Below are 13,147 nucleotides of genomic sequence, written 5' to 3' on the forward strand. Positions count from 1 at the left end.
TTTGAGGAAAGTATGAAGTATCAAAAATAAATTCTAGAAGAAATAGAAAACAATGTAATGTAGTAGGTCCTATTGTCATCCCCACTCTGATGAAATAGAAAGGCAAAGCCTCTTGTGTTCACGCCTTCAGCAAATAGTAATCAAGCACCTATTAGTGTGCAAAGATTTCCATGGTAAACTGGGAGGTCCCAGCTTATTCAGCTGTTTCTGTGGCTCTACCCAGACAATAAACCAGGGCAGATTTCCGGTTGGATAAATCTTGTGTTGTAGTGGCTGCGACAGAGGAAATGCAAAGAGTCATCCCACTCCCTGTTACTCTCAACATCAAGGCATCTCCTGCAGGTAGCGCCTTGTGATAGATCGCCTGTTTCCTCCTCCAGTCTGGCAAGGCTTCTGTCCAGACACGAAATTAATTCTATTATGAAATGCATCCTTTTCCTCCATTTTCCTATCGGTAGAGAATGGTGAGAGTTTGAAGGAATAAAGCACATCAGCATTTAAGGTCCTGTGAGGGGAGCATATCAGTACCTGGCACACAGGGTCCATCCACCTTCCCTCCATCCCAGACTGAAAGCTCTTTATTGTGAATGCCAAGATCACACTGATTGGTGGAGCTGAAGGATACAAACTGTTATGGATGCTGTGCTGCCCAGATTCCCCCTTCAGGACTGAAGGACCTATTCCTTTCCCTCCACCCCAACCCTGCCACTAGCTGAAGAGAACTCCTTGCCCAACATCACACCTACCCGGGGCAGCTAGCATCCAGTGACTGATCAATGCAGGGTAAAAAACCTGGCTCCCTCAGCCCAACTTGAACAACTCTAGAGGGACATCCCAGCTTCAGAGCTCCCTAAAGGGTCTGCTGAGGTCCTCCTATGGCTGCACTGCAACCCGACTTCTCCCTCTGCCAGATCCTGCTTCCTTCTCTCCCTCCACAGACGTGGGTCCCAAGAGCACTCCTCAATAAATGTCCTGCAACTCAAGAGTATTTCCTAGAGAACCCAACCTGCAACAGCTTGTGCCAGGGACAACAGGAAAGAGTAGATGCTAAGATGGGATTTTGGAGCTGGACCTGCTGCCCAGGTAATAATGAGGACCCCATCCCCAGTAGAGGAGAAGCATACGTAGCCTTCAGCACAGGGAGGCACTAAGATTGTTTAGTTTTTCACGAGTAGTAAAATGGAATGATGTGGCACCCACATGATCCACCTGGTGTCTCTTAGTTCTCCTTTGGCCTATTTTACAGTAAATGGACAAAAACAGTAGCCACAGCCTGAGAAGTATAGAGGTGCTAGCAGAGGGTGAGAGGAACCTAGGATGGATAGGAGAGGAGGGAAATGATGAGTATGTCAGTTACACCTTAAGGTGAGCTACAGCAGCAGCAGCAGCAGCAAGAGCTATACTTTGTCCCACTAACTTTCCTCTTATAAGTTTCCCACAGGAAAAGACGTCCACCAGGGTCCTAAAGGTGCTGCTTTCAGAATAGAAAAAGAAGCAAGTGGATCTGTGCAGCACAATGGGTGCACTGTTGCAAGTGCCGCACTGTCATGCCTAGTCCCCTTTCAGGACAGGAGAACCTAGGCCCCAGCTCTTGGGGAGGTTGTAGGTTGACTGCTCTCAGCTGTCAGCTCTCTCAAGGAATTGTCCTTGGCTGGAGAGCCGCCTTACCCAAGGTCATGCCCCATGACTAACATCCAATGACTGGTCCATGCAGAGGTACAAAGGCTTGGTTGGCCCCTTTACTCCAACTCAGAACAACTCAGAACAGCCATCTCAGCTTCAGAGCTCCCCCTGGGCTCTGCCAAAGCTTCCTGTGACTGCACCACAGTCAAACTGCTCCCTCTGTCCAATCCTGTTTCCTTCCCTTCCCCCACAGGAGTTGATCCTAAGAGCACACCCTAATAAACTTCCTGCACAGTAGACAATAATCTCTTGTCTCCAAGTCAGCTCCAGCAGAACCCAATCCGTGAGACTAAATGAGACTTGAGCTCAAGGCACAAACTATTAACCTCTGGATTTAGCTCTTTTGTTTTGTCTAGTCCCAGAAACCCCAGGTGAACACATGTGGTACATCCACCACATTCTTGGCCTGGATGGTAAACTTAACCTCCAGGGAGGTAGTGTGTTCTCTATCCTGTCAGGTCAAAGATCCTCCTTAAAGAGAAGAGTGATTGCACACTCCCCTCCACAGCTCTCCCTGAGGTCCCATTTGGATTCAGCCTCTGCTGGGCTGAAGCCTACCATCCATCACCATAAAGCACGCTGTGTTCACGGCCCTTTAACAACCACGGAATGACTATTTATGACTTCAGGCTGCCAGCATAGCTCCCTCCTGGGGGCCTTCTATGTTCTTCCGGGTCCTCAAGGCTTTTCTGCCTTAAGTAGCCTCATGGCTCATCCTCTCTCTGAATAGAAAAGCCCTAGCTGGTTTGCTTAGGGGTGAGAGGATGGGGAAGTTCTATCACTGAAGCAGAGTGCCTGACTCTAGGAGTCTGTTGGTCAGATAGGGGAAAGAGGCCCAGAGAGGTGACATGACTTTCCCAAGTTCAAGTCAGTAGCACAGGCGGGACTAAAATATGGTTCTGTATTCTTTTTACTCCATCACACCACCTGTCCCTAACTCCTAGGGTTTGTCTCTATTAAAATCTAAATTGAGATATAGAGGAGAACAGAATTGATCTGTCCTGTCCTGAGAGACTTGAGACTTTGAAACACTAGGTACATTGGCAAGCAAGAATGAGACTTGGGGCTAAAAACAGCCCCAAATTAATGGGATTAACGGGAAATCTGTAAACAGAGTATTTGGTCCTACCCATGCCACCCACCCCACATCCTGGTTGGTAAGGAATGGGATAGGTGACTATTGTCTGTAGTGATTTGCAGCTATTAACCTGGTTAAAAAAATGTTTTAAATCCTTTTAACCGTGTACTGGTTGTTTTTATGCTTTAATCTTAGATCCAGAACATTTCATGGAGGGGCAAAGGCTGGAGGGACCAGGAATGGATGCCTGGGTAGAAGGAGGGATTTATACTTGTATTGTTTAAACACAAGAATCAAGTAATAGTTCCACTTAGCTGGAGTTAGAATAGGTAAATGTTCCAACATTTCACCCTAGGATTCTCATCAACTGCCCAGTAGTGAACATCAGTGGACATTATTTGAGAATTCAGGACTATATAGTTGGAGTTTCTTCTATTACTTGGCAACAGAAACACCAGAAAGAAGCCAAGAATATGACTCCACCAAACTTCTCCAGTGTTTAAACAACAATAAACAGTGAAACCTCCTGCAGTAATGTGATATGCATTATGTCTAAATCCCTGGAACATATAAGTCAGCTTGTATCAGTTTCTGTGGCAGAGGAAAAATGAATGGTTTAATAATAATAATAAAAAACTACCCCCCCCACCCCCAAGAGACCAATGTTTGGACAGGAAAGTCTGCAGGCTAGCAATCAAACTTCCTTGCCCAATCTATGTGGTGATACTGATAACTCTGTGCACTTCTGCAAGGCTGTTGGATTGGTGGAATTTGAAACTTGCTGAGTTCTGTGGACATGTAGGCATTCCAAAAATAGAGACAGATGTCACTCTTCTAGGTCTTTCTAGAGATGACCTAGGTGGCGTTTATGGAGAAAATGAGCGTCTCATGGGGAACTAACTGGGAAGGAAAGAGCTGAACTCAAAGTCAGGGTTAATGGTGGTTTAGTCCATGAGCCATGGAAGATAAGGAAATCTCCACTAGATAGCAAAACTGTATATGGTAGGCCATCTGTATTGCTAATAAATTATGCCAATGTCTTGTTTATTTTCTGATTCTCCATCCAAGCTAAGCCCCTCCCCACATCCCACCTCAATAAACAGTATCATCAAACACCCCATTACTCAGGCCAAAAATTTAGGAGTCATTCCCTGAGTCCTCTCTTTCTTTCAACCCCTCCCCCGTTTATCAGCAAGTCCTTCCCTCTGCCTACAAAACATCCAATCTGCCCATCATCCCCTATCTTCACTACTCTCGTCCTAGCTAAAGCTACATTTCTCTCTCTCCTGGACTACTGTGCTTCTTAACTGGTATCCCTGCTTTCATTCTTGGTCCTCCCCACCTACAATCGACACTCTCTTTACAGATTAAATAAGCCCTTGTCACTCTCATGTTCTAAACCCTCCGGTGCCTTCCCGTTGCATTTAGAACAAAATCCAAACTCTTTATCATGGCTCTTAAAGTCCTGCATCTGGTCTCTGCCCACCTCTGTCTTTTCTTACCACTCTCCAGCCACACAGGATATATTGCGGTTCCTTGAACAGGCCAACGTCTTCCTTGCCCGCTCCCCGAATGTCCTTTGCACTTCCTTTTCCCTCTGTCTGGAACAGTCTTGCCCAGATCTTCATAGATCAGGTTTTTATGAACCTGGCGTTCTCCATGTAACCTTCCTTCCCTGACTATCCTATGTACCATCGCCGCCCCCTAAACCCCCCATCAGACCGACCCCCAACTTAATAGATCAACACCTAACATTATTTTTATTTTAAAGATCAGTTTTTAACAGTTTCCGTTTCTTCCCCACCAGGAGGTAAGCTTCCTAAGAACGAAAACTTTCTCTCACAGGTCCACTCCAGCAGCCCCAGCACCTACACCTACAGTGCCTGACGCACAGCAGGTGTCCATAGCCATTTCCTAAAAGGCGCAGTCCCGGGGCTGACAGGGCAAAGGCAATGGTAACACAAGGTGACAAGGCGTTGTCACCGACTCCCTCCGCGGGCTCGGGGCCGCCTCCTGCTGAAGACAGGCGGCTCCTGCCCTGTCCAGGACAGCGAGGCGGGAGGCCGAGGAGAAGTCGGGCGGATCGGGGCCCCAGGCGGGAGGGCCGGAGGGTCCGGGTCGCGTGCCAGGGCAAGACCGAGAGGTCGGAACGGGTTCGTCGCCGGCCGGGACCCGGAGCCGGCCTCGCCAGCGCCGCGGCTTCGCTTCCGGGTGAGGGGCGGGCGGGCCGAGCAGTTCCGGGGCGGGCGGCGGTTCCGGCTGTGCGGGCCGCGCCGCGGCTGCTGGTCCCGGGCGCGCGGAGGGCGCGAGCGGCGCGCGGGGGCCGAGGGGGCGCGAGGCGGCGGCGCGGGGTCTCCTGGCCCCGGCGGCGGCCCATGGGGCGGGAGGCGTGAGGCCGCGGCCTGCCCGGGGCTCGGGGGGTGGGGGGAGCGGGGCGGGGAGATGGATAAACTGACCATCATCTCAGGATGTCTCTTTCTGGCCGCCGATATCTTCGCCATCGCCAGCATCGCCAACCCGGACTGGATCAACACCGGGGAGTCCGCCGGTGAGCGGCGGGCGCGCGGGGCCGGATGGAGGACTGGCTGAGGGCGAAGGGAGGGGAAGGGAGACCCGGCTGAGGAGAAGACCGGGCTGGAGGGTGCGAGGCGGAGGCCGGCCTGAGGAGAAGGGGGCGGAGAGGCGATCCGGGCTGCCGGGCCGGGTGGCCGAGGGGCAGAGGGGATGGCGAAGGGGACTCGCGGGTCGCTAGCGGGACCCCCGGGCGGAGGGGAGCTGCGCCCCAGGCTGAGTGCTAAGTGGCGGAAGGGCGAGGAGACCTGGGCAGGGCTGGCGGTCCTGGACCGGGGAGGGAGAGTGAGGGGAGACAGCCGGCGACTTGAGGGACCGTGGAGGAACGAGCTTAGTCCTGGACTTAAACAAACAAAAGTCAAGGTGGGAGACGGGAGGAAACTGAGGCGCACTGTGAGGAATTAGAAACCCGCCGGGGAGGCGGGGGCCGGGAGCGAGGCAGCCTATGGAGTGTGAGAGACACCCGAGAGCTGATGGTCGATGAGAGACCAAGAGGAGTCGGGTCCGACCGCTGACGTCCCCCCACCCCTCCCCAGGAAGCGGCGTCCGGGGGAGAGGTCCGGGCGGGGCCGGGTTCATGGTGCCGGGAGCAGTGGTGCCGGTGGAGGGCGCCGGATGAGAGCCCCCTGCCCGCGCCCCCGCCCAGCCCCTGCCCACTTGGCAGTGTTTGAGATGCATGTGGCTTCCGAGTTTCCCTTTGACGTCTGTGTGGTTATAATTTTGCTTTATTTTAGGCCCCGGAGCTGTAATAACCTTAATAATAAACTTCATTTTATGGAGCATCACAAAACGCTTTAGCGATCCTAATAGTAGTTTCAAAATTAAATAACACGTTAGAGTTGCAGGCAGCCCAGTAGCAGTGCCTGCTGTAACACCACGGAGCTGTGGGCAGCAGAGACAAGGTGGCGCCCTCAGGAAAGAGGCAGGCATCTTTCTGAAGGGTATCCTAGGTGAATGCCCTTGCACGATTTTTCTCAGCTCGGGCCACCCTCCACCCTCCCACACACACTCACTCACTCACACTCACCCAGACCTGTGAGACCAAACCTTTAATTAATGTAACAGCTGCCAGGAGAGCTGATGGGAATAAAGGAATGAGCTTGTTTTCTAACTGCTTGTTCAGTGCAGATGAAGGGAATAATGGGGGGTGGGAATGTCAGACTCCCTCCGTGAATAATTTGTTGTAAGAATGTATCACTATGCTGTCAAACTTACTTCTTAAGTATTACTTATGGTTCTGTATTTATCCTGCAATATTTTTAGCCCTTAAAAAAAGCTGTGGCTGGGACATTTGTTGCTTCCTCCTCCGTTCTCTCCCCCATCTAGACCTAGTAACACAAAATCATGCCGTCAGATTTACTGGTTATTAAAATAACACTCTAAAAATTTCTGCTCCTTTTCTTGCCTATATAGTCTTAGCAGAGCTCTTAATTGTAAAGCATATATGATTGTTATGTGACCCTATAGAGGTGTTAGCTAATGCTACAGTGGTAATATTGCAATATATAAATGTATCAAACACTTTGTGCACCTTAAACATACACAATGTTATATGTTAATTATATCTCAATTTTTTAAACTGTAAAGCATATAAAGAAAATATCAATGATTTAGAATTTGATGAAACTATGGGCTTTGTTTCTGAAAATGCTGGTGATGTCATTGTTAGTACTAGTTTATAGTTATATGTGTGATGTCCAGTTCATGACCTGTTGTTGTTTTTATCCTGATTATGTGTGCAATGACTCCTTTTATGAGACTTTCTTTGAGACTTAACATACTTAGGGGCAAAGAGGTTCACTGTTCTAGCAGATCTTTTTTTGTAAAGAAGTTTCAAGTGGAATCCCAATGTATAAAATAGACTAAATGTCCATGGGAAAGATAGAGTTGAGAGAGGGGAGAGAGAGATAAGTAATAGCATAACATTCCTGAGATGTTATGCTCTATTATATTTGAAAGAAAGCAAGAATAGGATGAATACAACTCCTTCAAATTAGGCAAAGTCATCTGCTGTGAGTTGCCTTGGAGATGGGAGGGACAGAAGTCCAAGGTTTGAAAGAAGTAGAAGATGTTTGAAATAAATAGTTGTGAGAGAAAGCATGCCAACCAGAGACAGTAGGATTATCTAGCAGTGTGGGCACTTCATTGAAGTCAGTGGTCGTGAACATACAGTGTGATAACGGATCTGCTTTGTTGACTGTCTCTGGTAGTGCTCAACTACTTTGTCACCAGTGTGTGGTGAAAGCCAATAGAAGGCTTCATTCAGGGTTGGGATTTGCCAGATACATGCAACAGAATGACAGAGGAGCAAAGGTGTTTAGGGTGTTAGTCAAAATATTGTAATGATGGCTCATGAAATCTTAGCTGGATAAAGAGTGAAAGGGAAAAGGGAAAAAGCTGGTATATTGGTCATTGAATAGCAGTTGGTATATGGTCAGTGGAATAGTTGACCTGGGCCCAGTGGAGCTGAAGACTTGACTGGGAGTGATTGATACAGCAGAATGGAAGGGCAGGGCATTGTGGGCACAAGGTCCAGAGTGTGACAGTGGTGATGTGTGGCTGAAGTGGCGTGGAGGCGGTGATTTTTTTTTCTAACAGTTTCCCTTGCCATCTCAAGATATCTTCAGTTAAATATTCTGTGGCTAGAAAGAGGAATAGGAGGAGATAGTAAGAACAGGGGGAAATTGTTCAAAATCGTATCTAACCCGTTTTTTTTTTTTTTTTTTTGGCCTAACCACTGTACTGGCAGGGAATTCCCTAACCCGTATTTCTTGCGGCTAAATATGTCAGACAATAAGCCCCCCAAAATGTAAAATGAATGAGATGGTATGGTATGTTCCTTTGCTCACTCTTGTGCTTTTGCATTGTGATAAGATGCACCTGAACTTTGCCTAGTGTTTGAGCTTGTATGCTCACTGTACACTTTTACCTGGACAGATCCAGTCTTGAGTTTAAAAAAAAAAAAATCAGTGCAGAGTTATACTTTCCAAATCAATGAAACATTTACAGGAAGTTCAGTTAAGATCTCAGAGGTGACAGGACTAGCTTTATGCTAAGATCTGCATAAAAGTGACTTCACCTGGTAGCAAAAAGTTAATGTGTTGATTCCCTTTGGTGCATTATACATTGTACAAAAGTCTTGATTGTGATGTTTTTACTGCAGTTTTTTAAATGAACAAAATATATTTTGAAAATAGAACTCCTGGAGCCTGAAAGGTTCTGTAGAATGTAGTTTGAAAACCACTGCAGTAAACTAGTAAGGGAAAGTTTAGGATTCAGATCCAGACTTTATCACTTACTAACTCTGTTACTTTGGAAAAGTTACCTAGCCTCTCTCCTTATAGTTCCCCTTCTGTAAAATAAGGGTAATAATAGTATCCATCTCAATGGGTTGTTGTGATGATTGAGTTAATCCATGTAAAACATTTAGAACAGTGCCTGACACATAGGAAGTGCTCAGTAAAAGTTAGATATTGTTATATTGCTGTTCTAGTTTATAACAGGTGTCGGAATCCCAATTTTGAAACTAAAGCTCAGAACTTATTACTGTGAGAACTGGCACAGTTTCTTTATTAGATGTTCTTGGAAATGAAGAAACATCAAGAATAATATAGCCAGGCTTAGTGTAAGTCAGATAAATTTGTCTTCCCTCTTGGCTTTGGACTTCTCCATCACTGTTTCTCCTCTTTCAGTCTCTCATCTCCATATTCTAGTGTCTCTACTCCTCAGCTTCTACTTGAACTACCACAAAAGGAAATGAAATATCCTAAAACAAAAAGCTGAGTAGAAGAACTTCCTAAAATCCCAACTAATAAACTATATTACCATAATATTATGGACCGTGCTTCATACCAGCAGTTTTTATAGTACTGGCCCCAATACAGAGAAAGCGTGTTCCTTTAATTTTCATCTGTGTGTGATAGCATTTCCTGAGTTTGTTCTAATAGCTTGCGGATTATGCACAAACTTTTAAAGATATAATGACTGCCACCTTATTTATTTATTTTTTTACTCTCATTCTTTTTCTTTTTAAAATTGTTTAGATTGGATGTTAGGGTGTTTAAGGAGTCTCAATAACACCCTCTTCCCTACTTATATTCTGACCTAATTGAGAAAAAAAAGAATAAGATAATTAGGAGCCAAAATATTATTGATAAAGAGGATATTGGAGAATGTGGCTTATATCCTTGGACAAGTCGCTTCCTCTTACTGGGCCTCAAAATTGAACAGACTTAACTGTCCAATCCCAGGCAGGACTTGGGACCTGCCCTATAAGACTTCCAGCATGAAAGAACAGAAGAGATGAATGCTCCCTTTAGGCAACTTGCTCCCAAGGGCAAAAAGTTGGACCACTTATGCCCAGTTTTTTCTCCTGAACTGTCAGTCAGATGAAGTCATTCCTCCTGATCTGAGAAGGATTGAGTGAGGGGACGCAGATAAGCTAAGATATTCTAACAGCCACACCTCTACCCCGCCCCTCATGGATAGAAACATCAGAAATGGGAAAAAAAGCATTACCTGGTTGAAACCCAGGATATGGCTGGCATTTTGCAAGGAAGAATTTTCTTTTTCCTCAAGTACAAAGACTGGCAGATGCTTGGGGAAATAAAAGACTTTGTGGGGAGGGTTTCATTTCCCATTCTGTTACTCACTACGCTCTCCACAGGAAATGCTGGTAAACCTCAGATAGGGGACTGTGGGCTTGACATCTATCACATAAGAGTTCAAGATCTTTAGGTAGATCCTAGCCTACAAGTTGGGAGTCTTTGGTTTAAAGCATTAAAATTACAAGCTTCCCAAGCAGACCCGTTTATTAAATACTAGAAAATTGTTAAATAACAAGCCCTTTCTCCTGAACTGTGACAACTTCAGTAATCACAAAGTTGGTTTGGTGTGAAGGAGCTCTGTAACATCAGTTGTTAAACAAACAAACCTATCTATAACTTTGTCTTGTTAATCATCTTGGACATGACTTACAGAGAAGGACATAATTGGGTTACCTAAGAGGGCAAAAATCTTGAGATTGTGCTTTTCTTTAATTTAAAAAGCATTAACAAAACTTTTTCAATGGCCTTTTGAGTCTTTTTCCAGTAAATTTCTTTTTTAAAAACAGCTTTATTGAGATATAATTCACATAACCATAAAATTCACCTATTTAAAGTATACAGTGCAGTGGCTTTTAGTATATTCATAAAGTTGTGCCACCATCACCACAGTCAGTTTTAGAATATTCTCAGTACTCCAAAAAGAAACCCCAGATGCCTTAGCTATCACCCTCCACCTTCCTGGTTCTTAGTCTACTTTCTGTCTTAGTAGATTTGCCTATTCTAGACATTTCATATAAATGGAGTCATACAATATGTGGTCTTTTGTGATTGGCTTCTTTCACTTAGCATAACATTTTCAAGATTTATCCATATTATAGCAAGTATCAGCAGTTCATTTCTTCTTATTGCCAACTAGTGTGGTATATCCCCGTTTATTTATCCATTCATCAGTTGATGGAAATTTGGGCCAGTAAATTTCTTTGCCTTCCAAGAATAACATTTCTTCATAATGGTAAAGGGGTATAAAATTTTTTCCTTTTTTTTTTTTTTTTTTAATGGAAGATTTTTTTTTTTGGCTGCATTGTGTCTTTGTTGCTGTGCGGGGCTACTCTTCATTGCGGTGTGTGGGCTTCTCATTGCGGTGGCTTCTCGTTGCAGAGCACGGGCTCTAGGAGCATGGGCTTCAGTAGTTGTGGCACACAGGCTCAGTAGTTGTGGCACACAGGCTCAGTAGTTGTGGCTCACAGGCTCAGTAGTTGTGGCGCACGGGCTTAGTTGCTCTGTGGCATGTGGGATCTTCCCTGACCAGGGCTCAGGCCCGTGTCCCCTGCATTGGCAGGTGGATTCTTAACCACTGCACAACTAGGGAAGTCCTCCTTGGTTTTTTAAAAAGTAACATTATCAGTATTATTTATTTCAACATATCAAATAAGAACTTTGAATAAAGATTCAAAGACCTCACAGCTAGAGAGAGAAAACCCGCACACCACAACTAGAGAGAAGCTCTTGCACTGCAACGAACAGACCACGCACCACAATGAAAGATCCTGCATGCCTCAAGGAAGGTCCCACGTGCCACAACCCAGTACAGCCAAAAAGAACCCCCAAGATCAAAGGCCAGTCTTTTTACAGTGCTCACAGGTCATACTCGAAACTTGAAATCACTTATAATACTGTGAATTTCACAGCATAGGCCAGATTTTCCAATATGAGATGATATTTCCTGAACAAAGCATTTATTCCCTTTACAACCTTAGTTCCAGAAAGCCTCTGTTTTTACCATTATCAACAGAGATGTAGCCACTTCAGGATGAAGGGTGTAAGCTAGTTGGCCTAAAAGTTTGGAGAAGGGGAATTTGGGACCAAGAACATGGACAGAAGCCATGAGAGAATGGAAAAATCTAAGAGGAAGGAAATTCCGAAAAAGATATTACAGAGTGATGACTGCTGTTGCATTTATTAGACGCAACCAGACTTGTTGAATTTTTCTTCACTCGACTGCCTGAGCCCCTTTCAAAGCTGGCATAGTAGGAGTCGAATACGTCAGTCCTCCACTGTTCAGCTTAGTGTGTCCTAAAATAGTGTTGTTGTTTAACCCCTTTCCTCATAAATATTGAGTTTGTATTGGAGTTGCAGTGTAGTAAAATGGTCCTATGGGATTTGAGTCAGACATATCTAGATTTGATTCTTGGATTCCCTTTTTATGAGTTTTATGATTTGGGGCATGTAATTTGATTTCTCAGCTGTAAAATGGGGATGATACATTTATCTCAAAGGATGCTTGTGAGAAAATAAAATGTGGCATATGAAGAATTGGCACATGGTCTAATACATAGCAAATGCTCAAATGTTAGTAGTATTATATGAAAGATCAAAACATCTGAATTTAAAAATATTTCCCTTTTGTATTATTTGTGTTATTTATTTACTTATATCTTGCCTTGTTCTAAAAAAGATTTAAGGCAACACGATGTGTCTGTATTGAATATTTCTGAAGTCCTACTTGGGGAGGGGAGGTCTCTGGGAAGATAGACTTTGAGGTCAGTTGTAGTGGTGATATAAGCTTAATGGGATACACGTAAGTACCAAAACCAAGGAATGCATTGGGTTTATATTGTTTCTGGAACAGACTAAAGAGGTTTTCTAAGTGAAAGGCAGCCTGGCATAGTGGAAAGGGCTCACAGCTTTGGGGGCTAAATCAACATGTAGTCAAATCCCAGTCCCACTATTTGCTAGCCATGTAATTGATCTTAGACAAGTTGTCGTTGAGGGTTTTTTATTAATAAAAATTATGTCATTCAGATGTACTTAATACCTCTTGCAGTACTTCCAATTGTTATGCAGGTTCAGACCCCAACTTTCTGTTCTTCTGTAGATTAGAGTAATATCTGCAGCGCACTGTGAAAATCATTTATTTCGTAAGTTTTTTTTTTTTTGGCTGTGCTGGGTCTTCATTGCTGCGTGCGGGCTTTCTCTAGTTGTGGTGAGTGGCAGGCTACTCTTCGTTGCGGTGTACGGGCTTCTCATTGCGGTGGCTTCTCTTGTTGCAGAGTACAGGCTCTAGGCGCATGGGCTCAGTAGTTGTGGCACATGGGCTTAGTTGCCCCGTGGCATGTGGGATCTTCCCGGACCAGGGATCGAACCCGTGTCCCCTGCATTGACAGTCGGATTCTTAACCGCTGGACCACCAGGGAAGTCCCGGAAGTTATTTTTAAAGGGATATAGTGGTCTGTAAAGCTTTACAGTTGGAGTATAGAGAGTCAATTAG

At 45.2% G+C, this 13,147-nt stretch overlaps 1 protein-coding gene across 1 annotated transcript in view; it reads left to right on the forward strand.

The window, feature by feature from the left end:
• The first annotated feature begins 5,192 nt into the window (after positions 1–5,192).
• Positions 5,193–13,147, forward strand: part of MOSMO (modulator of smoothened) — a 32,071-nt gene continuing 24,116 nt past the window's right edge. The window contains exon 1 of the mRNA XM_060124279.1: positions 5,193–5,309. Coding sequence (XP_059980262.1) covers positions 5,204–5,309 — 106 coding nt within the window. The 5' untranslated portion in view covers positions 5,193–5,203. The remainder of the gene's footprint in view (positions 5,310–13,147) is intronic.

Source organism: Lagenorhynchus albirostris, chromosome 15 (genome assembly GCF_949774975.1).
Source record: "Lagenorhynchus albirostris chromosome 15, mLagAlb1.1, whole genome shotgun sequence".
In the NCBI taxonomy this organism is placed as follows: Eukaryota; Metazoa; Chordata; class Mammalia; order Artiodactyla; family Delphinidae; genus Lagenorhynchus; species Lagenorhynchus albirostris.